Source organism: Engraulis encrasicolus, chromosome 4 (assembly GCF_034702125.1).
Source record: "Engraulis encrasicolus isolate BLACKSEA-1 chromosome 4, IST_EnEncr_1.0, whole genome shotgun sequence".
NCBI lineage: Eukaryota > Metazoa > Chordata > Actinopteri > Clupeiformes > Engraulidae > Engraulis > Engraulis encrasicolus.
Window position 1 is genome coordinate 54,898,680 of NC_085860.1, and position 25,138 is coordinate 54,923,817.

Consider the following 25,138-nt stretch of genomic DNA (forward strand, 5'->3'; position numbering starts at 1 on the left):
GGAGGCAAGGTCGCATATTGTAACACACTCACAGACTAAACTGTCCTCCTGGTTTCCCTGGGGAGGAGGGGAGAGAGAGGAGAGGAGAGGGCGTAATTATTCTGCTTTGCTTTGAAATTACAGGGCCCTGGGAGGAGGGACGAGGGTAACCCTCGTAAATCCTTCTCTCCTTGCTCTCCTTGTTGTAGAGAGGAGTTTGCATGGCTTGGGCACAGCTGTTTGACTACAAAGTGGCGTTAATGCAGAGTTATATCCCCCCCTGCCCAATGCCTGAAGGGATGGGGGCTGAAATTTCTATTGCACTGTAGTGAGTCGGGTCAGGAACACACACACACACACACACACACACACACACACACACACACACACACACACACACACACACACACACACACACACACACACACACACACACACACACACGTACACACACACACACACACACACACAACGGTACACACACACACACACACACAGACACCCGAGCAAACACGCACACACACACACACACACACACACACACACACACACACACACACACACACACTCACTCTCTCTCTCTCTCTCTCTCTCTCTCTCTCTCTCTCTCTCTCAATACGGTGTTTAACTAGGACACTAGGATCAAAGCTACAGAAATATGTTCTTCTTGGTGCAATTTTAATCATCATCACCATTATTAATAATAATAATAATAATAAGAAGAAGAAGAAGAATTATTATTATTATTGTTGCTATTGTTATTATTACTATTGTTATTATTATTTTAATAGCCTACAACTAGTCTCTGCATCTAGAGTTTGCACAGCATACTTCACACAGGGCTTGCACGGACGAGATGGACTGTAGCCTAAATTGGTCTTTAAAATGTACTTGCAGGCCCTACTTTTTCACCAGTATTGCATTCTGTTACCAGATGTTTTGGTGTCACTTAGGCATAGGCTACAGCTCATTTCTCATGTCTGAATTTGGCAGTAGGCCTACAATCTTGCCCGTTTCCATTCTATTCTATTCTATTCTATTCTATTCTATTCTATTCTATTCTATTCAGCTATCCTACATTGGAGTGGTGGAGTGGAGTGACCAAACGCACCATTCATTGAGCTCGAAGACTCTGACTGCGGCTGGTCATGTCTAGCAGTAGCTCTACAAGAGAGAGGCGATTCTTATTCAGAAAAACGTTGAGGAAAATGCGAGTAACCTCCATGTGAATGATCAGGCTCTAGACCGGGCTAGCATTTCGCAGAGAGGTGTGGATTTTAATCCTAGCAGCTAGAACTACCCAAATCTCGGATGTGATGTAAGACACGCACGCAGCCTCTCTGCCCGCCCCACACCCCCGTCCTGACTAGCTCAAAGCCTCAAACTCGGGCTGCCACGAAGCGATTTTGCTCCAGCACAGCCAGCAAGCAGGGCTAAAGGACCTGCCCCCACAGAGCACCCTTCTTCGTGTAAAGTATTTTCGGGAAGTCTAAAACCGTAAGTTACCACCACTCAGAACTAAAATCGCATGGTCTTAAACTCAAAGAAGATACAATGTACATAGACCGCTACACTAGCTTATCATCATACTGTGGCGTAACTTTGTCTCCTACTATGTTACGAACATTTTAGGCTACATTGTATCTCTGTGTGAGAAGTAGCGGACAGTGACGGGATGCTGGTTTCCCATAGAATTTTCAGGAATTGCAAATAAGCGTCAGAATCCCCGAATTAACACAAGTTTTAGCTGGCTTTGTCGGTCAGCCTAATCGGATGCAGTGTGGAATGTTGTGATAAAATCTCTGACAATCACTCGCGTCGAAAGGTCTCTGCAAGGCTACAATATTATTGCGGAACATCTTTGTATGTGTCTTTCTGAAGGATAGCCTTGTCCGTGACTGTGCACGAAATTAGATCCACTTAAAAGACACCCCTAACTGCGCCCCAGGTTCAGCTGAAACTGACTGCATTTAGAAGCTGGTCAGCATAAAGACAGCTTTGTGATGTGTACACTTTCCAGTTCCCCTTTCAATGAGCTTGGGTTGTGTGGGTAATACACTCTGGCTATATATGCCTCAAATGGACACACACACACACACACACACACACACACACACACACACACACACACACACACACACACACACACACACACACACACACACACACACACACACAGGAGTTAGTGTTCCTTCTGAAGATGGAGCGTGGCAGGGAGACTCTGAGGAACTTATATGGAAAACTCCTACAAGGCCACATTATCACCAAATACCAGCACATCATAGGCCTACCGAGTACTGTAAGATTCCATCCATGTTGCCTGACTGACGACCTAGTTCTAATCTTTCTGCGTCTCTCTTCAAGTACTGCCTGTCTTTCTTTTGTTGATTTTAGATAAGACTGTGGTCTACAACCATAGTCTCAGAGATGTATTGGGATTTGTAAAGCATATGTATAGTAGTTGCAATGACTTCTGTCTTTAGTTAAAAATAATTATTTTCAGCTTGCTCTGCACCTTTAAATCCACCTCATGTCTATGGGACTCAGTGAAGGTATTGCTCACGTCATGTCAGAATTAACCGATTTTGATGAACACAATCTTACTGTTTTGACATGCTTTTTAAGTCAATATGTTGTCTAGATGTGTTCGTAATGCATGATGTTTAAATATAGTGTGTTGTGTAACACATTCAGTGTGTGTGTGTGTGTGTGTGTGTGTGTGTGTGTGTGTGTGTGTGTGTGTGTGTGTGTGTGTGTGTGTGTGTGTGTGTGTGTCAGATGATGGAGGTGCGTCGGATCTGTTGTATCGGGGCAGGGTACGTGGGCGGCCCCACCTGCAGTGTCATCGCTCAGATGTGTCCTGAGGTTACGGTCACAGTGGTGGACGTGAACGAGGAGAGGATCAGGGCATGGAACTCCAGTTGCCTGCCCATCTTTGAGGTATGTACTCTTTTTGGGCAGCAGTGGCCTAATGGCTAGAGAGGCTGTTGTTGTGTCATCAGAAGGTTGCAGGTTCACGTCCCATATGAAATGCAAGGAGGTTCCTAAACCCTCAATCATGGCTGAAGTGCCCTTGGGGAAGTGAAGTCAAGTCAGCTTTTATTGTCAGTTTCTTCATATGCACAGGTCATGCAAGGAAATTGAAATGACGTTTTCTCTCTATACCATGAAAGGACATAGACATACACAGGACTGACATTTACAGACTGAAGGTGCCTAACCCCACATGGCTCAAGGGACTTTAGTCAATACACGGCACCAAATGACTGTACCTAGTATTGCATTACTGTAATATGTATTTCAGAAATGACTTGAAAATGGCATGCGGTCCCTGCTAGGGGAAGTAATGTCTCTGATAAAGAGTTGTGAGCAGTACCTTCAAGGAGTGTCCTGCTTTGTGATTTGATTGAGCAGCACAGCACGCGCACTCCCGTCCTCCACTTGTGCTTGTGGCCTCACCCCGCCTCCTGGCCCCGCCTCCATGGAGAAAACAATAGTTTCCCAGCTGTTGGCATAGCCAGAACAACTTTTGGGAGACTGTTCTTCATCCATCATCCCAATTGGAAATGAGAATATGACATTAGAATTGTACTTTTGCAAGAGATTGAATTAATTTTCTGTCATCAGTGACATCATCATGAGGTCACAAGCAGGCAAGTGAGCAAGGGAGGACGGAAGTCCACATATTGGAATCCACCTCATGTATTTGTCTCTTTGTGTCACCATGCCTTTGTGTCAGGAGGAGTGTCAAGTGTGTGAGGCCTGTCCCCAGTTCTCAAAATAAATCGAGAGAAGTGAAAAAGTGTGTACGCCATGTACTGAGAGAAGAAATATTATTCAAGCCACTTGGGATAAGTGCACCTAAACTCAGGCTACAACATCAAGAGCAATCATATAGATCAGTGGTTCCCAACCTATGGGTCGGGAGAGACTCTGGACCCAACTTATGGGTCGCCAGAGATCCACAGAGGGTCGCGGAGCCCTCTTGATTTCAAGGGGATTAATTCTAAATAGCCCATGTTGAATAAATGACAAAGCATTTAACTAATATATGCATAGAAGCAACAAAATGCAAGTGCTACATGAAACATTTATTGTACATTTGACAAAAGACAAATTGAGGAATAAAATCACTTAAATTAGTTTTTTGTGGGAAATAGAGGGCATCTTGTGACTCCCTCTCTTGCGGGCTCTCGCACGGTTGGGTCACCAAAGCTTACAACAGTAAAAACATGGGTCCCTGAAGAAAAAGGTTGGGAACCACTGATCTAGATGGCAACCTGGCCCTCTTCACAATACTAGATGCATGTTTGTGTTTTTTTGACGCCACCCATATTATTATTGCATTATTACATTACACTTCGCGACTTACAGTCATTCAGGCACAGGGTATTGGTTACAGGCCCTGGAGCAACGTAGGGCTAAGGTACCAAGGACACGTAGCTCTTTGAGTGCCATGGACTTGAAAACGAGTCTTTTCAGAATGTATGGCTTGATATCAAGTCAATTGCGTTTTTGTATGGGGGGTGGGGCCTAACACATTGATCTGGTATGTTTGTTGTTCACATGGACAAAGAACTCAATTTTTATGGCTCTTGAAAAATCACTCAAACGTTGAAAAAAGCCTGGCAACCCCCCGGTCTGAATTTGAAAATGGCTGGCACTGAATGAGTTAAGCCATGGATGAAAGGGCTGGTAAGGGTAGGGATTTGAACCTGCAACCCTCTGATCTAAAGGGCAGCGCTCTAGCCATTGAGCCATGGCTGCCCCACATGAGATCCACGTGATGTCAACCAACAGAGAGACAGCAACTGACCCACCCGCATAGTTCCGTCATGGGAGGTAAAGGAATAAAGGAGAACAACCTGGTCGACCTGATGGACCAGATTTTAAGTCAAGACAAGAGACATAAGACATTATTCCCAAATCAAGGATTTGCGTTTTTTGTGTTTGTGTGCCATGCTGCCATGAGTTCAGTACTCTTCAACAATAGGCTACAGGAAGACAGATGCTGAGGCACTCAAGGTTGCAATATTTTTACTTTTTTATTTGGCTACAATGCCTAAGCGTTTCGGCCCTCAGGGCCTTCTTCCGGGCGTATCAAGGCATCAACGTATCTCTTGATACGCCCTGAAGAAGGCCATAAGGGCCGAAACGCGTAGCATTGTAGTTTAAAAAATTGCAACCTTGAGTGCCACAGCATCTGTCTTCCTGGACCAAGTTTGAGAGCCCCTACACTGATGAGCAACAAGGAAAAAAGGTGAAGACCCAGAAGCACTCCAATTACCTGCTTGTGTTTAGTATAGGCTACATTGATTGATATTACGTTTGTATAATGTTGCAGTGGTTTTATCCTTTTTTTTTATTAAAGCCCATTGGGAAACTCCAACTCCCATTGTCATTGTGACACAGCACTCCACAGCACACAAGTGAACACTGTACACTGCACACAATGAAATTGCATTTATGCCTCACCCGTGCAAGGGGGCAGCCCTCAGTAGCGCCCCATGGGGAGCAGTGCGGTGGGACGGTACCATGCTCAGGGTACCTCAGTCATGGAGGAGGATGGGGGAGAGCACTGGTTGATTACTCCCCCCACCAACCTGGCAGGTCGGGAGTCGAACCGGCAACCTCTGGGATGCAAGTCTGACGCCCTAACCGCTCACCCATGACTGCCCAGACTGCCCTATCCTCCTAGTAGAAGCCATTCATGATATGTTTACAGTACTATACTTGAGTGTGTTGTGTGATTATGCCGCTGACCTGCCAGACCAGAGAGGAAAGTAAATATCATTTTGAACCCTTAAAGGTGTCCTGCTTTTTAGACGTTTTAACAAAACCATTTGCTCTTCGGCCATCCTTGTTTTGTCCTCTCTCTGCAGCCGGGACTTCAGGAGGTGGTGGACTCCTGCAGAGGAGTCAATCTCTTCTTCTCCACAGACATCGACTCTGCCATCAAAGACGCGGACCTTGTCTTCATATCAGTAAGTCTCAAGACATGCAATACGTACTGAATTAAGTTTCAGATAATAATAATAATAGTAATAACTGTATTTGTGTAGCACAATTTCATTCAAGGCAGGCAGCTCAAAGTACTTAACCAATAGATAAACAACAATGTTGAAAATAAAAAATGAAGGAGTGAAGTAGAAAAGATGGAAAGAAACAAGAGAGAATTAGAAAAATATATACAAGATTTACATTGGTAATTTTATCCATTTAAAGTATACATTCTCTCTCCTTTAAACCATTGCTGATGATGTATTGAACCCATTAAGATACAGCGCAGGGTCCCCGCGGTGCATTAAAAAGTATTAAAAAGCATTAAATTTAGAACATGTGATTTAAGGCCGTGAAAAGCATTAAATTTAGCTATTTTTGAGGTGTGGCATTAAATATGAAAAGGCCTGGCATTAAATTTCACCCAGACACAATGTATTAAAATATAGATGCCTGGACAGTCTTCCGTAAAAACATTGTTTCATAACTAGCCTATAAGGCGGCAACAAGGTTTCGAGACTGTCAGTCATGCCTGGGGTAAACAATGCACTCGATAGTGACAGGCCCGCCGGGGTAGCAGACCCTATCGTTCGGATCCCCCTACTGGATGATGGCGATGGCTGAGTAGGCTAAATCCCATCCACCACAGTGCGTGTGACTGACCGCAGTACAGTTGAAAGTGAAACTTGTTAAATTTCATCAACCAATATGCAGGGTGGAAGCTATATATGTGGTGCCAGTTTACTCGTCGAAAGCGTCAGTCTTAAAATGACTGCATTGTTTTCAAACGTTGTATCTCGTCATCTAGCCTGCTTGTGCTCTATAATGCTCCTCCTAATGTTAGCCATGCCCTCGCGTTTGGGTAGAAGTTTGCTAACGCATATAATTTCATGAATGCATGATGAATGCATTCATACAATATGCTACTTCAAAGTGTCCTCGAGCTTCGTGGCGTATTATTTGATGCTGTCAGATGCTAATGCAATCCGAAGTGAGCACGAGTGTTGTGAAGTTGCAAGCGGTGGAAATGCGTGTAAAATGTAACATAAATCTGACGAGTAACGGAGTGTTTTCTACGAGGCTAAATGTCGCAATGAGGATATGCGAGGATGTCCAAATCGGTAACCGCGTGGTGTTTGCATCGCTATTCCAGTCGCCGCGTGTCCGCGGTTAGGGAAATGTTTGTGGAATTCATATCAAGTTCCACTGCTGCCGTTACTTTGCTTCGTTCCTTTTTAACCCTTTTGACGCCACAGGTGTTATCTCTCCTAGACTAAGGTGCACTGCACTCCAATATTTATCCATTATAAAAGATGAATTGTTGGTCCATTTTTAATTTTTATATTGAAGGTATTTCATGAAATGTCATCAAACTTTTCAAATATACACAATTTTGAAATTGTTTCAGTTTTGGATGACTTTTTGGTTAATGATGTTTTAAACTCATGGGTAGTGTGTGTGCGCCACCTCACTCTTTTTTTGTTGTCATCTCTATGGTTAAATTAAGCACAAAAATGACTAGGGTATTAGAGTTTGGGCCCACCTATGCAGCAGCCAGATCAACTGAAAGAATATTTTAGCACATGGAGTTACACAGATGCTGGCTACTTGATTTGAAATTATAATGAATTATCTAAGGAAGGGGCCGATTTCATGAAAACTCCCGCAACATACAGAAACCTCTTTGACAAGTCATGACAAACATCTGGTGCAGAAAGTGACTAGGGAGCAGGCAATGAGAATAAAATAACACAGTGAGCAGTGTGAATGTATGTATTACATTACATTACAGCAATGTAATAACAATAGCAATATTATGCCATGTAACACACACACGCACACCCGTGTAGTGGTATTAATTTTAATGTTGGAGGTCTTGAAAATGGTATTAAAAAGTATTAAATTGGGTGATGAAAAATGTGCAGATACCCTGACAGCGTTATAAATCTGCTGTTACCAGAATGGCAATGACCAAGCCATAGTGCATTACTTAAGACCCTGTGTTGTCATGTCATCAAGGTGTAGTACCATGGTAGTTAACTTTTCAATGATTATTACAACTTGCCACTGGTGGTATGGCATGCATTATGGGGCTACAGTTAAAGTACACATTCAAGTGGTTTCGCTGGTTTGAAATGAACACATTCTTTAGATTGCACTCCAGGAGAACCTGGTCCTGCCCTGCTCTACCCTGCCCTACCAAACCCACTCTCAAGTGCCTCTCGCTCTGTGTGTATGACGTGCCCACAGGGCCGGATTAAGATGGCCTGGCTGGGCCCCTAGGCTACAGGTTGCTGCCACCGCCCCGGCCGCCATATTTACGTAGACAGTGTCATAATTATGTGCTAGGAAGTAAGGATAGCATGTCTACCAACTGTACTCAAACACGACAGATGAAATTTTCAATATTGCAATTTTTTACTTTTGGCTAATCAGGGGGCCCCTGGCAGGTGGGGGGCCCTAGGCTGCCTGCAGCCATATCTAGCCTGTGCGTTAATCCGGCCCTACGTGCTCTGCTTTGAGGCTTTGTAGCCCTGTGTTGAGCATGGAACCTTAATCATATGTATTACTTGATGTGAAGTACTGTAGTTCAGTTTCAGTTATGTGAAGTTAAGTACAATAAATGTTCATTGGTGAATGAATGGCATTTATTATGTAATAGTGTTCTTCACTCTGCAGAGGGATTTAGAGACTGAATGTGAATGTAGCCACACACATGTATCCATAAGTGCAAACGGTGCACTGTTTATAGTTCACATTAAATAGTTTCTTATGTACGATGACTTTGCATAATTTGACATGAATGGGTTTGCTCACCACAATGGTACACAGTGAGTTATCATCACCCACTGCATGAGGTGCAATACACGATACAATACAACATGTATCATTTACATAGCGCAATATCACAACTATGAAGTTGACTCAAAGCTCTTTCAAAATACACAGACACATTCCCACATTCCCACACCAGCTCTGAAGGCCGCCGTAAGCCAAATTGTCCAGGGTTCAAGGTTCATGTGAGAGTGCATGAGGTGTGGGCAGAAGGGTGGGACTGTTTGTGGAGCCATTATACTGTAGGATCAGTACAGTAGTACATCAATGCCAGTGTGTGAATGAGTGCATTATATTGTACGTGATTTATTTTTGTGTCGCTGGAATACAATCATTGACATGATTTTATAATATTGAAGACTTTATGCTTTAAGGTGAAGAAGTCTAGAAAAGAAGGACATATGCGTTTGTGTCTTGCAGGTGAACACTCCCACCAAGACGTTTGGCATCGGTAAGGGTCGTGCAGCCGATCTGAAGTACATCGAGTCCTGTGCTCGCCGCATCGCTGAGGTGTCGAGTGGCTTTAAGATCGTGGTGGAGAAGAGTACCGTCCCCGTCCGCGCCGCCGAGAGCATCCGACGCATCTTCAACGCCAACATCAAGAGCAACCTGAGCCTGCAGGTAACGTGCCACACCCCCACCAACATCCACATCATCCGAAAACCTAAAAATACTCCTGTTTACCTTGGGACCTGCTGGGTGACTGCAAAATACTAGCCTGGGCAAAAAGCCGACTGTTGACTCCGTCAATCAGTCTGGCAAAAGCCATGAGGAATCCGTCTCCGTGGACGATGGGAGATGGTCTGATCTTACTCTATCATTTAAATTAATTGGAGTTTGAAACTCAAATTAAAACCCATATTGTGCTTTATTAGCATGCCTGTTAAGTTATAGCATCGCAAGCGCATACAAATAACAAATCGAAAGTGTGAATATAGTTACCTTAACCAAACAGTAACAGAGCTCGCGGGTGAGTTCTGCGTCACCACTCTCAACTGTTTGATGATTGGCTAAACACTGAGCGAACCGAGCTCGAGGCTTTTGCCAGACGATGTGCGGAGCCAAAATCTTTGGGTGGAGTACATGGATGGCGTGGCCAGGCTAGCAAAATACAGCCGAGTTGTATGAAGTAGTTCTCTTACAGATGACATTACAGCACTAGTAATATGATATTACAAAGTTGAAACCATTTAATATGATCTTGCTAGTGTTGTAATTACATCGGTAAGAGTACATCTACTTCCACTTTATACAACTCTGAAATACAATATCTGAAGGAACTCAGCAGCTCTTTGATTTTTGTTGTTGTTATATATCAGAAAATGTTATTGAGCGCTGTTGTTCTGATTACACCTCAATGCACCATAGTCTCATCCCACCATAGCTGATCATACTCTTATTTCTGATAAGACATAAGCCCATGTCATTATTAGCTAAGTTATTTTGCTATCTGTTCCTCTGCCGCAGGTTCTGTCCAACCCAGAGTTTCTGGCCGAGGGAACCGCCATTACGGACCTGAAGAACCCGGACCGTGTTCTGATCGGTGGAGACGAGACGCCAGAGGGCCAGAGTGCCATCCAGGCCCTCAAGAGGATCTACGAGCACTGGGTGCCCAAAAACAAGATCATTACCACCAACACCTGGTCCTCCGAACTCTCCAAACTGGTACGCTGCTCTCCTTACAAGGGGACTATACTAAGAAGCTGTTTCAGGAGTAAACCAGGTGATGTTAGATGTACATAAAGCATCTAATAGAAGAGCCTGTAGTCCTTCTATTAGATGATTTACCTCTTAAAGGGGTATGCCACTATTTTGGGGCTTAATACAATTGAAATCATTGGCAGGGGTTTATAAAGGTGGTAAGGTGTCTTATTTTTCATGTTAAGCGTTGTCTTGCTTTAAGACAAGTTGAAAGAGGGAGTATGTAGCTAAGCTAGTGAAAGTCAATGCATCACTGTAGCATGTAGCATGTAGCATGCTACACGGATCCATTGACTTTCACTAGCTTAGCGACATGCTCCCTCTTTTAACTTGTCTTAAAGCAGGACAACGGCTTACATGAAAAATAAGACACATTACTACCTTCATAAACCCTGGCCAACGATTCCAACTGTATTAAGCCCCAAAATAGTGTCATACCCCTTTAAATTAACTTTACCTGGTTTACTCTTGAACCAGCTTCTTAGTGTAGGCCCATGAACATATGTTCTTCAATTTACAGCCCGCACCCTAGTAGCAGCCTGCCTCTTTTTAGTAGCACTATTCAATAAATAAAATCCTTCTTTTTCTATTGAAAGACTCCTTCAAATTGTAGCCTTCTACTTGTTGTAGCCTGGTCCAAAGTCATTTTTGTTTATAGCCCCCAACTATTATTCGACTTGTATGCGGTATATTGTCCTCAAATTTACACCTCCCTTCGAGTTAAATAATTGACTTTTACCTTTCTCCTGTTATTTCTGCTGTTGTCTGAAAGCTGTTCTGTCTGGTTATATTGCTCCTGGTTCCAAGCTAGCTAATATATCATTGAAGCATGCCTCCATCTGGTTCAATAATGTATGCAGAGGTGTCAAAAGTAAAAGTAAAAGTTCTTTTGTGGTGTAATTACAACAGTAGCACATGGCATTACATAGCTGTTACACCATTTACTCCATTGTACCTAAGGAGATAGATAGACTGTGTTGTTACTAGAGATGCACCGGATCCTGATTTTTAGGAACCTGCCGGATACCGGATCCACTGCTTAAGATCCTGCCGGATCCGGTACCGGATACTGGATCCTACAAAAGGGTTGAAACATATAGTCTACTCGCACACATGGGCCCTTTTTATTACGTTGGCTCAAACTATTTTTTAGACTCATTGGCTTATTGCCACACTGCTTGCAACGGCCGCTTCCAAAGGGCTTTCACTCCATGCAGTGATTGGGGTTGTGAAAGACTGACTGAAAAGCCTAGGCTAGAGATGCACCAGACCCTGATTTTTAGGTAACATGCCAGATACCGGATCCACTGCTTAAGATCCTGCCGGACCCGGATCCTGTGAAAAACCCTATTATCCTGCCGGATCCGGATCCGGTGCATCTCTAGTTGTTACTGAAAAACACTGAAGACCTAACAAGGACCCACCACAACCTTGATCCAACCAGTGCAGACTTACCTGACCGTAAGACAAGTGCACAAGTCTACTGGTTACTCAGATAAGTTACTTGTGTGGGAAGGAAACTGTGTTTCTTTTTTTATTTACTTTTCCTTTTGACATCTCTGGATACATGCTAGTGTTGAGGTTCAAGTTGAGCTTCCGGACTAGTAGAGTGGCTGTAAGAACAGAAGAAAGGCAAAAATTATTTAAACTCCAGGGGAAATAGAAAATGAGCATCTTTCTTGAAATGGTAAATCGAGCTAAGTCTATTCAGTTTTAGAATTCAGTGTTCCTTTTTTGTACACTAAAAGGGAAATATCAAATAAAAATAAAGATCTGAATAAAACATCTTCCTAAAACTGTGATCAAAGCACAGGGTTAGCAGTGCTTTACTATGGGAACAGCAGAGCATGACTGTGTGAAAACAAGTCATCGGGGCACTGAGTATTTCCTGGTAACCCCAGAAACATGTGGGTCTGTCTATATTCGCCTTAACTTGCGTCAGACGCTCTGCCCACAGACTGAGATTTTTTTATTCTCCAATATCCTCTCTCTTGCACACACACATACACCTACTCATTTCACTTCCTGTATATCTCTCCTTTCTCTTTCCCACTTAACCCAATTTTCTCTCTTTCTTTCTCTTTCTTTCTCTCTCTGTCTCTCTCTGTCTCTCTCTGTCTCTCTGTCTCTCTGTCTCTGTCTGTCTCTCTCTCTGTCTCTCTCTCTCTCTCTCTCTCTCTCTCTCTCTCTCTCTCTCTCTCCCTCCACTAGGCGGCGAATGCCTTCCTGGCCCAGCGTATCAGCAGCATCAACTCCATCAGTGCACTGTGCGAGGTGACGGGGGCGGACGTGGAGGAGGTGGCCCATGCCATCGGCACCGACCAGAGGATAGGCAGCCGCTTCCTGAAGGCCAGCGTGGGTGAGTCGTAGAGCAAGACACGGGAGAATGCGCGCACATCAGTGGCACAGGTGCTGGACAAAATAGAGTAACTGAAATAAATGATAGAAGTCCGCAACACTGTTAATGCTCCCAGTGATTGTGCAAATAAATCACTGGGAGCATTAACAGTGTTGTGGACTTCTATCATTTATTTGAGTGGTAGAGCATGACACGGGAGTGGATTTTCACTCCCGTCCCATCCCGGTCCCAGAAAAAAAATCCCATCCCGTCCCATCCCAGACTGGAGTAAAAGAATCAAATCCCATCCCGTCCTCTCCTGAAAAGAATGTCTCCCAATCCTGCCTACTCCCACTCAAAATCAACCCCAATCCCGTTTCGTCAGGAAAACGAGGCTTTTTTTGTTTGTTCTTTAAAGAAAAAATAAGTGCCATTCCCGCTTATGTTCATTTTTATTCCTGCTCCTGGCCACTCCCATTCATCTTTATTCCCGCTCCTGCCCGCACCCGTTCATCTTTACAATTTTGACTCCCATCCCGCGGGAATCCCGCACGACCCGCGGGACCCACGGGAATTCCTGAAAAATGTCATCCTCTAGTGAGCGGTAGCCTCGCGTGCCATCCTACGTACTTCCGCCAAGACACTTGGCTCCGCACTACGTCTGTTACCTGTCCTCTGTGGAGCGATGTTGACCGGTAGGATTTGCGCCGCTGTTCTGACAAACGTTCCTACATTGTAATTTTATCCTACGGTAGGATGTTCTGTCAGACAAGTCTGTTAAACGGTCCTACATCGCCATAGATAGACGTCAGACATGTTTGTTCAACAACTTATAAGTTGAATCCTGATTTTTCCGAAAATGCCCTCCCTGTTTCCTGCAATCGCTTCAGATCAAACAAAGTCCAGACCATGAATACGAAATGGAAATGCTAGTATTATGGGATGGTCAGGACCAGCGTGGGTGAGTGGAGCTCTGATAGCCCACCTGGGAAACTCCCATTGGCATTATCATGACGCAGCACAACAGTGCTCACTGCACACAATGAAATTGCATTTATGCCTCACCTGTGCAAGGGGACAGCCCCCCAAACGACTGCCCCAAGGTAGCAGTGCGGTAGGACGGTACCATGCTTAGGTTACCTCAGTCGTTTAGGAGGATGGGGGAGAGCACTAATTACTCCCCCAACCAACCTGGCGGGTCTGGAGTCGAGTCTGACTCCCTAACCGCTTATCCATGACTGACAGTGGGCACAACGAGTAGCGGGGGTGGACATGGATATAGTGTGAGTGTGAGTGAGAGTGGAATGGACATTGTGGGTGAATGAGAAGGCATGAGCAGTAGACAGTGTGAGTGAATGAGTGGGGTGGCATGAGCGAGTGTGAGAGACTTGACTGAGCATAGTGTTAAGGGCCGTACACACACGTCACTACTAGTTACTCGCTCAGCGAATGAAGTCAATAGAATGTCGATGTGTTCTAGCGAGACTCGCAGGCGAGTAGGCGAGTACTGTACAAGCGATGCGATGTGGGCGGATCCCGAGTTGAAAATATTTTATCTTCGAGCGAGGCGAGTAAGCGAGTAACCAATTGGAATGCAAAGTTCGGTACTTCTCGCCTGTTCATTGGCAGTTAAAGCCGCGGGAACTTTCAGCGAAGGTTCCATGAAAGACTGGCGAGTAGGCGAGCAAGCGAAAAGCTTGGGATATTAGTGCAGATGCACATCGACCGCCTTATCGAAACGAGTGGGCACAAGCAATGTTGGTGTTATGACTGACAAGGAGGAGATGGAGTGAGAGGATGAGGGAACAGACCAGTGTGGATGAATGGGTGTGGTGGAGTGAACCTTTGTGATCAATACAGCATTCACTCTACTCTACTAGTGAGTAGTGTGAGTGGAAAAACCTACTGTGTGTGGGTGAGAAAGTAAGTGGCACAGCGAATGTGGCTGAGTCAGTAGGAATGGTCAGTGGTTAGTGAGTAACTGTATGGAGAAATGTCATATGTATGCAAAAACGTGTTGTCATGAACAATAGTTCATTGTTCCTCTTCTGATGCTCGGGATTGGACATTTAATGTTTCAAAAATATTCCTTTTTGGTTTAAGAGGCCTGATTGGGAGAAAATATTCAATAGGGAAGTGGATACACTATGAACGAAAAGTATCTCATTACTAAATGTGTGAGGTCAGTATGGCTTCCATTTCAGGGTGCTTCCAATTCATTTTACATCTGCTTTTTGGCCTCGAACTGGTCAAGCACTGCCTGCCTCTCCTTGTCTGACAGAAAGTCACGGTTGAGAGACATAGTCTTATTTTGCCTATTTTTGTCCATGACTTTTCTTTGCCCCATGTCATTTTAATGATACAGCCGTGTCTATGTATATCATTTTAATGGTCTCTGCCTCCATGACGCATGAAAAGCAGTGTCAGGGCTGAAATTTTCGGCTGTTTTGACTCAGTTTGCCAGATGAGTTCATACACACACTCACACTCCATTGAGAAACATGATGATGACGCAGAGGAACCCCCCCCCAAATGGTGAGGCAGACTGAGTGGAATGGATGGGAACACCCTGAATGTACAAGGAGAAGTGAAAGTCCATTTTCCCCATGCAATGTAAACTGGCACAACTCAAAACTTTGTGTTTTGAAGAAAATCTTTTTTTTTGGCTGTAAGAAACAGCACAAGGTCAGACTAAAAACAATTGTCAGCAATTATTCACTGTGAACAAACTTTTTTTTCAGTTTGCTTTGTGTGTGTACCATACCAACAGTTTACAGTATTACGTTGGTTTCATTAAAAAAGAATATTGGATTGTGTCTTCACAACGTATCTTGGGGATGGACAAGGTTATTGCTGCTCTACAAATGAAAATGAACTCGATGTACTACTTGGTCTAGTAGTGGACACATTCCCTACCCTGTGACACTGTAGTATAAAGCATGAAAGATCGTACAACTCTGAGGTGTGTGTCTGTGTGTGAGTGTGTGTGTGTGCGCGCGCGCGTCTCTCTCTCTCTCTCTCTCTCTCTCTCTCTCTCTCTCTCTCTCTCTCTCTCTCTCTCTCTCTCTCTCTCTCTCTCTCTCTCTCTCTCTCTCTCTCTCTCTCTCTCTTTCTCTCTCTCTCTGTGAGTGTGAGTGTGAGTGTGAGTGTGTGTGTGTGCGTTTGTGTGTGCGCGTGCGTGTCCTCAGGGTGTTGTGCAGTTTCACAGTCCTATTCTCACATCTGGCTTTCATTATAGCTGGTGACTTTACAAATACACACGCACTCAGAAACGAAAAAAAACAAAACTGCATCATCTCCGGTCCAGTCAGTGCACATGACGTAATGGTTAGTGTCCTGTGTCAAAATGCTTGGCACTGCGATTTGAACACACACACACATGCACAAGTGTGTGTCTGGCATGGTGCTTGTGGTTAAATATTTTCTAATAGTATAATTTTTTTCTGGTGTTTTTTGCATTCCTTAGATATCAGGAGAGGGTGGGAATAATGCAGAATAGGAATGCCCTCCCAAAATCAATTGCAGCAAAAAAAACTGAGCCCATTTACTTAGCCACAAACCTGTATTTACTTTTCTTGTTGTACAAAGTTGTTTTAACTTTTTTGTCTCCAAATATTCATTTAACATTCACTATTCGCTATTAAAGTAAGATTGTAAGTGAATTTCATGTTTCCTGTTTTCTTTGCAGGCTTTGGAGGGAGCTGTTTCCAGAAGGATGTCCTGAATCTAGTGTATTTGTGTGAAGCTCTCAACCTGCCCGAGGTTGCAAGATACTGGCAACAGGTTGGTGCCTAGTTATCTGATAATCTGATAGTAACTGGACTAAACAAGAAATTAGAGTAGAGTAGAGTAACTTTATTGATCCCCAGGGGGAAATTCAGGAAAATTATGCCTATTATGTCAAATTAACACTGATCGCAGAATTGGCACTAAAAAATTGTCTTATTTATGAAGTGGTAGCTTTAGACGGTGTGTATTGCTTTGTAGCTATGATCAACTAAATGACGCTGAATAATGTTTGGATCCTCTGGCTCGTACATTATGTGTATTTTATATGTATGATACATCTTCCTACTGTATGTTATAGCACATGTAAATGCAACGTGACGTGTGTTCATTTGTGGTACATAATATACATTATCGGTGCATTGGTGACATGTTGGTTTATTTGTTGTCTAAAGGTGATCGAGATCAATGACTACCAGCGCAAGCGCTTCTCCTCGCGCATCATCAGCTGTCTCTTCAACACGGTGACGGACAAGAAGATCGCCCTGCTGGGCTTCGCATTCAAGAAGGACACCGGAGACACCAGGTGAGAGCAGCAACAATACATGGCTGACATTTACTCATGTTGTCTGTCTGTCTGTCTGTCTGTTTGGTTGCATAATCCCAAACTTTACCATAAGGCCCCCCATATACAGTACCAATAGATTCCAGCTAAGGTCCCCTGACATGGGTGGGGCCACACTATTTTTTGTGTGCATTTTTTCTTTTCATAAGTCCAAGTGCAGTCTACATCCATGCAACTACATCAGGAAATGTAATAAATATATCAGTGTTGACTATAGCATAAATGAGGAGATTTTGTTTTGCAATACCTTTCCTTTCAAACAAAAAAAGGAAATTCTTCGCTGGGTCACTAGTCAAAGTTTTGTTACAAAATGGGTGTTCGATTAGCCACATAAAAAGGGCAAAACTTTTGCAGGCACTCCTTTAAAGGGGTATGCCACTATTTTGGGGCTTAATACAGTTAAAATTGTTGGCCAGGGTTTATAAAGGTGGTAAAGTGTCTTATTTTTCATGTTAAGCGTTGTCTTGCTTTAAGACAAGTTAAAAGAGGGAATATGTCGCTAAGCTAGTGAAAGTCAATGGATCCGTGTAGCATTGTAGCATGTAATTCCTTTAACATTATCAAATTGAGGTAGAACTTGTAACATTTAAACACCCACTCTAACAATCGAGTGATGTCTAACAATCAAGTAATAAATAAATAAGTGTCTTGGCGCTTTTAAAAGAACCCGAATGACATAAAATAATGAATATTGCGTATCGGCCAAAACCACACGCCTATCGGCCGATACCGATACACTTAAAATATGCAAATATCAGCCCGATATCAGATCGATATATATATCGGTCTATCCTTACTTTTGACTATTAAAACTCCTCCATAACCTGCTTCCTGATGTTTTGCTGATCTCCAGAGAGTCCTCCAGCATCTACATCAGCCGCTACCTCCTGGAGGAGGGCGCGTGTCTCTGTGTGTACGACCCCAAGGTCAGAGCAGAGCAGATCATGCTGGACCTCACGCAAGGCACCGCCTCCGACAAGAACACTCCCTCCAGAGGTACGATACGATACGATACGCACTCCTCACCTCTCATCAGCTCATTCTCTCTCTCGCTCCTTATCTTTCTCTGTCATTTCTGTCTCTCTCTCTCTCTCTATCTCTATCTCTCTCTTTCTTTTTCACACATACAAACACACACACACACACACACACACACACACACACACACACACACACACACACACACACACACACACACACACACACATGAATACAGAAGCAAACGTACACTCCTACAAGGATATAACTAACTAGCCCTAGACAATAGCCGTATTTTTGTTCGGCTGTAAACAGTGACACACACACAGACATTCTAAATATGTTTTCTGAATGTATAAATAGTCCTATATTTACAAATAAGTCTCACCTGAGTGTCCTTTTTTTCTTGTTTTCATTGGTCAGTATCTCAGCTGGTGACGATTGCCAGTGACCCCTATGAGGCGTGCAAGGACGCCCACGCCATCGCCATCTGCACCGAGTGGGACATGTTCAAGGTTTGTGCTCCGTTAGGGCATCTGTACTGGCATGTGAACATTCTCATTCATCCCGCTCACCGTAGAGTCAAAAGAGTTTACGTAGCTGTGGCGGCAAATGGATCTCTTTTTGTAGCTTGAATATGTTTTGTCTGTTTCTCTTTTTTTTTGGAGCTTGGAAGATTTTTGTTTCTAGAGCAAAGTGCAAAATGTCTTCAAGCTACAGAAAGAGGTCTATTTGCCTACAACTATTAAGTCTGTGACATCTGGGGCCTGTACTTGTAGTATACAAAGCTGGTTCAGGAGTAAGCCAGGTTAAGTGAATAGGTAAATCATCTAATAGAAGAGCCAGGAGGCCTCATTGACTGGACTTGTACTGCCGCTTGGTAAATCATCTAATAGAAGAGCCTGGAGGCCTCATTGACTGGACTTGTACTGCAGCTGTTAGCACAGCAGGCAGTGGTTTAGTGGTGCCTATGGCCTGAGGTGTCAATCCCGGCTCCAGACGGTAGGGACACATAGGAGGCGAAGCAAGGCGAAGCGAAGAGAGGCGAAATCCAACCGGCATCAGGTCGTTGCGGCGAATCAAATGGAATGGAACAGTTATGTTGTTGATTTGATTGGGCCGTGGCAGGCGAATTCGCTCCTCATTTGCATAACATTAAACTTTCTTTTATAATTTCGCTTCGCTTCGCTCCTGTTCGCTTGCTGTTGCTTGCCATCGCTTGCCTTCGCTTCGCCATCGCTTGCCTTCGCCTCTCGCATAGGAATGAATGGCAAAGTTCGCAAATTCGCGTGTATGTGTCCCTACCGTTAGAGGTCATTCACTGCCTGTGCTTTACTTCTGAGTCAGTTCAAAAGAGAACTTTTGTACACCTCTGTTGTTGGACAGGCGCATAGGATATTTGCCCAGTAAGGTTGTCAATTCAAATGCCAGAAAGAATCCGCACACCGTCCATTCCACTAGCAAGTATCTTAAATACGTTTCGGTAATGCGACCACTTCTGACTGACCCAGAAATTGCTTGTGTTGACTGCACAGTACAAGCACATTACACAAATTTAGTCAGCAAAACTACTTTACATGTATATTCTTATCCAGACCTCATGAAGTGAAAAATAATTTGATATTTGAGTATAGTGATTTTGAGATTACTGTCAGATAGATGATTATGACGGTATAAGACAAACATCAGCTGAAATGAACTTAAATTAATGAACAACATCGCTGATCTCTCCATTCACTGTGTGTACTTACAGCTGACTAAGAAGTGATTGGAATGAGTGCGAGCAGCTTTGGCTGAGGCTGATGTGTTATTGGCCTGTACATGGCCTAATCCACACACATGGCACCAGTACCAATTGGTGCTATTGTGGGGTGGTCCAAAGCTGATCATTATGTCGATTTAAAAAATCTATTTTTGAACTTGGCCTAGATGCTGCTATTGTTCAGCAAACGCTGCTGGTAATTTCAACAGAGCAAGGTTTTGCACAGAAAACAAGTCTCACTGCAAGGTGTGTGTGTGTGTTCTGGGGGATGGGGGATGGTGTTTCTGAAACACCTGTCCCACCTGGGGTTGTTTCTATTAAGCCATGGACATGCCTTAAATTCCTGCAGTAGAGAACTGAAAAAGAGACATCAGTAGCCAGAAAGTTTCAGCTCATTAAGAAGGGAAAAGGCCTGCCATTTCAACAAACCAATAAATAAAACAACAACTTTTATTTCAAGAAACTTTCAAAGGACTAGGTCCAGACCTATTCATTATGTTGGGGAATTGCTATTGATGTAGCAGTCGTGGTGAACTTTTTTTGAAGTGTCACTGCACACAATCAGTGCAAGCATTAAAATCTATACTTCGCAAATAGCACAGCCATAGGAAAAAAGAGTGCTGTAAGCACTGCCAATGACCCAAAGTGGCTAGGCCATTCTTCATGCTATAAAGTACTGGTGCTGCAAACTAGTTGGACAAATGTTACAACTTCAGGGAAGGTCTGTACATTCAGTGTATATTATGTGTATGAACTCAGGGTCCAAGTTATCCACACAAGACATGTATACTGTACAGTACATCTGCTTGTATGTCTGAATCATCTTGGTGTAACCATTTACGAGCGCTTTCATTGTATGTCCTTAAACTTAATTTCATTCGCTTTCAAACATCATACGTTTTTGATGCATGTTTGTTTCCTTTCATTGTACCTTTTTACAGTCATATTCAATTCCTCGTGATTTTATTCTCTTGATGTATATGAAGTACGTCGGCTGTCTTTCTATGAAAGGCTACATTCAATAAAACTGGCCTTGCCCCATTTCCAACATCAAAGGGTTATCTGTCAGGCAGGCCTTGAAGCCTACGTGTCATGTGCATGCATGGCAACATTATCTACGTATACCTCTTGCTGTTATTTTATTGTGGTGCAAGCAGGACTAACGTTTCAACACAGTGCGTCGTCATCTCATGAAGACGCTGCGTCGAAACGTTAGTCATGCTTGCACCACAACAAAATAACAGCAAAACGTATCCTGAGTGCTCCAGTCATCCTTGGCCCAGTCTCTTTGAAGTGGACCAGCTTGTTTCTACTGACTACAGTCCTAGACTGTGAGCACCAAAAAGGCTAGAGCACAAGTGACCTCCTTTCCCCAAGTATTTTATACATTGTTATTACATATACAATTGTAGACACGTAATAAGAGCTCTTCTTGTGTGTGACGTGTAATCTTGAAATGGAAAAAGAGAAGCTTTCTCAAAAAAGATGCTTACAAGCCAGGAGTGTATGGAACGGTCCAGGGAGTTATGATCGCTTTGAAATTCTTTTGGTACACAAGGTCAGATTAGAAACAGCGTGACCTTTCATGATGACTTTTAACAAGAAAATGAAGACTCTATGTACCTTGGTTATTCCAAACAACCGTAATCACCGACCCAAATAGGTTTTTTACTGATAGTGTATAGCAGGCACTTGAACGATAATGTCATGCACCAATTCCAGTAGCTTGGATGGTATTTCATACAATACAAGCGGTTCAAGCAATATATTTTTTTGAGAATATTCCAATGATCTGGAACCTGTGGAACCTGGACTGTTATTATTTGTTGTTATTTGGGATACTTGTGGTTGTAACCTAATACATGAAAAGAAAATAAAGGTCCGCAACACTGTTAAATGCTCCAAAATATTTAAATTATCATTAAATCATGAAATATTTGGGAGCATTTAACAGTGTTGCGGACCTTTATTTTCTTTTCAGTTATCTTACGTTTGGTCCAGCACCTGTGCCACTGATGTGCGCGCATTCTTTGACTTTCCTGATGTAACCTCATACATCACACCTTATACACAGTAAAAAAAAAACTGTTAATTCAGAAAGTACTCTCGTACCAAATACTCAAGAAGCCCGGCTTCTGTGTGGATATGTAGAGACCCTACATCAATACAGTATCTCTGATGTGAAGCGTCGTGTGTTTTATGTCTTTGATGTTGTACAGGAGTTGGACTATGAGCGGATCTACAAGGACATGTTGAAGCCAGCATTCGTCTTTGATGGCAGGAGGATCTTGGATGGACTACACGACCAGCTGCAGTGCATTGGTTTCCAGGTAGCTTAGCGCTCTCTCTCTCTCTCTCTGGATTGCACTCTCTCTCTCTCGCTTGCACTCTCTCTCTCTCTCTCTCTGTCTCTCTCTCTCTCTCTCTCTCTCTCTCTCTGTCTCTCCAGCTCTCTCCATGTCTCTATCTCTCTCTCTCTCTCTCTGTCTGTCTCTCTCTCTCTCTATGTCTCTCTCTCTCTCTCTCTCTCTCTCTCTCTCCCTCTCTGGATCGCACTCTCTTTCTCTCGCTCGCACTCTCTCTCTCTGTCTCTGTCTCTGTCTCTCTCTCTGTCTGTCTCTCTTTGGCTAAATCCCATTTCACCCCTTTGCCCTACCACTTTCTCCTTCCCCTCCGTTTTGCAAATTCATGTGTGGGGGTAGGGGTGTCCCATTTCATGTTAAGACAGAGGGGTAGGCAAGGGCTTTACATCCCTTCAAACAGACACAAACTTCAAACGGAGGGGTAAGAGAAATTTCCCTGAATGCATTGTGAATGCCTTTAAAAATGGTGGCATTCACAAAAGCACTCAAAAATAAGTATTTCCTCTGTTATTTATGATTTTAAAGTTGTGATAACTGTTGTTTTGGACAAAGTTGTGTAGTTTTTCATTTTCTCCATTAACACACAACGCTATTAAAAACGCTATTAACATGGAGTAATGCATGGAGCTCAAGGAATTGCGAGGATCGTGCAACACCGTTGTCATTTTTAAAATTACAACCCAAGTAACCCATATTAGAGAGGGTTCTTTTGAATGCTATTAGTCAATTCGTGGTTGGTGAAGAGGTGTCCCAATTCGTTGGGGTTGCATCTCGAGCCCTACCCCTTCTTGCTCCGTTTGAAGGGGGTATGGGTAGGGGTAGAAGCAGGGGTAGACATTAGAAATGGGGTTCGGTCTTTCACTGTGTCCCTTCCTCACTTTCTCCCTTCTCTCTCTCTCTCTCTCTCTCTCTCTCTCTCTCTCTCTCTCTGTCTCTCTCTCTCTCTCTCTCTCTCTCTCTCTCTCTCTCTCTCTCTCTCTCTCTCTCTCTCTCTCTCTCTCTCTCTCTCTCTCTCTCTCTCTCTCTCTCTCTTCACTGCAGTGCAGTTTTAGTGTCATGGAGTAATGCAATCCAATGGGAAACCCCCAAAGAAAGAGTTCTCTGTGTGCCAATTATTTAAGGGATTCAATACAGTACACATTACACTGAAGCTGATCCCAGTCAGTACAGTGACCTTACTATCTCGTAAGGATTCAGTGGAGGGTAGTGTTGATCAAAGTAGTTCTTTTTGAATGTGTGTTTGTGTATTTGTGTGTGTGCGTGCGTGCACGCGCGCGTGTGTGTGTTTGCAGTAGGGTTTGATTCAGTGGAGGGTGTCGGATCAAAATGGTCCTGTGTGTGTGTCTGTGTTGTGTGTTCTGCGTTTTTTACTAGGGTTCAGTAGAGGGTAGTGTTGATCTAACTGAGAGTGTGTGTGTGTGTGTGTGTGTGTTTGCAGGTGGAGACGATCGGCAAGCGTGTGAACCAGAGGATCCCCTTCACCGCTCAGGACTCAGACCCGCAGCCCTCTAAAAAGATGAAGGTCTGAAGTTGTTTACAACCAGGGCTGGACTTGGGGACAAATAGGGCCCGGGCACTTTTGGTGGAAAGGGGCCCCTCATAAGTAGAGGCGCAGAACTGACTCACCGGTGAGCCCCGCACCCTCATGGGCCCCTATTTTCAGAAATGTGCAAAAAATAAATCAAAATAAATGTTTTATTTTTTTTTTACATTTCTGAAAAGAGTGGCCCACGAGGATGCAGGGCCCACCGGGAAATGCCCGGTATGTCAGATGGCCTGTCCAGCCCTGTTTGCAACTCAACACAGCTGGCAGAAAGGACAAAAGGACCATCCGTTTATATATTTAATCTCAAGCAGGAAATGTAAGCATCTCAGTGTCTCTCCAACCGCTACATACTACTGGAAGGGACACGTTTAATAAGGGCTGGTAAAAAAAGAAAGGTGACTGGAAAAAGATGATTTTTTAAAAACATTTTTGTACACTACAGGCCACCGTTGTGGTTGTCCACGTGTGTATGTGTGTATGAATGAACTTTATCTACAATGCTGTGACAGAAGTCCAAATTATTTTGGCAAATGTATAATTATGTAATCTTTTTTATAAATAAAGAGCAATTATTTATAAATGTTTCTGACTACATGCTTATTATTGCATTGAGTAAAAATTCATGTTGACTTTCTGTCCAGGAAAATAAATTCTCCAGCTACACATTAAGCTTCTATGTAGAATAGCCGTAGAAACCTTTCAGCAATACATGTTAAGATCAGTTTAACAGAAAAGAAAATAAAGGTCCGCAACACTGTTAAATTACAATAGTGCCATTAAATATTTGGGAGCATTTAAGTGTTGTGGACCTTTCTTTTCTTTTCAGTTATCTTACGTTTGGTCCAGCACCTGTGCCACTGATGTGCGCGCATTCTTTGACTTTCAAGATCAGTTTAACACCCTGAAATGGGGTCATGTGTAGAGGTGTCAAGGATTCTTCCAAAAACAACTGGAAGTATAATGCACTCAGAGAGTGCAGACCTCCACCAAGCAAGCTGTTTGATAGACCATGTGACTATGTAACACCCTCAGAGTTAGAAACTGGAATGTCAAAATGTACCCTATCCCGCAATAGTGAAGAATCTTTTAAAAACTCCCTGCATCCGGATCGAGATCTGGTTCACCACCAAAATGTAATCACTTGGTCATTTCCATCAGCTCCACAAAATGTCATCTAAATCCGTATATACGTAACTCTTTGAGTTTTAGTTAGCCTACAGACAGACTTGACTGAAAACATCATCTCCTTGGCTGAGGTAATGAACACTATGAACTATGATATGAT

General features: G+C 43.4%; 1 protein-coding gene across 1 annotated transcript; it reads left to right on the top strand.

Moving 5' to 3' along the window:
* The first annotated feature begins 1,317 nt into the window (after window positions 1-1,317).
* On the top strand, window positions 1,318-24,418 carry LOC134447982 (UDP-glucose 6-dehydrogenase-like). The gene is made up of 12 exons (XM_063197737.1): window positions 1,318-1,476; window positions 2,758-2,919; window positions 5,862-5,963; window positions 9,235-9,435; window positions 10,282-10,479; window positions 12,727-12,874; window positions 16,542-16,636; window positions 17,035-17,165; window positions 18,058-18,200; window positions 18,606-18,697; window positions 22,164-22,274; window positions 23,746-24,418. The coding sequence occupies exons 2-12, from the start codon at window positions 2,758-2,760 to the stop codon at window positions 23,833-23,835; spliced, it is 1,473 nt and encodes a 490-aa protein (XP_063053807.1). The 5' UTR covers window positions 1,318-1,476; the 3' UTR covers window positions 23,836-24,418.
* The last annotated feature ends 720 nt before the right edge of the window (window positions 24,419-25,138 follow it).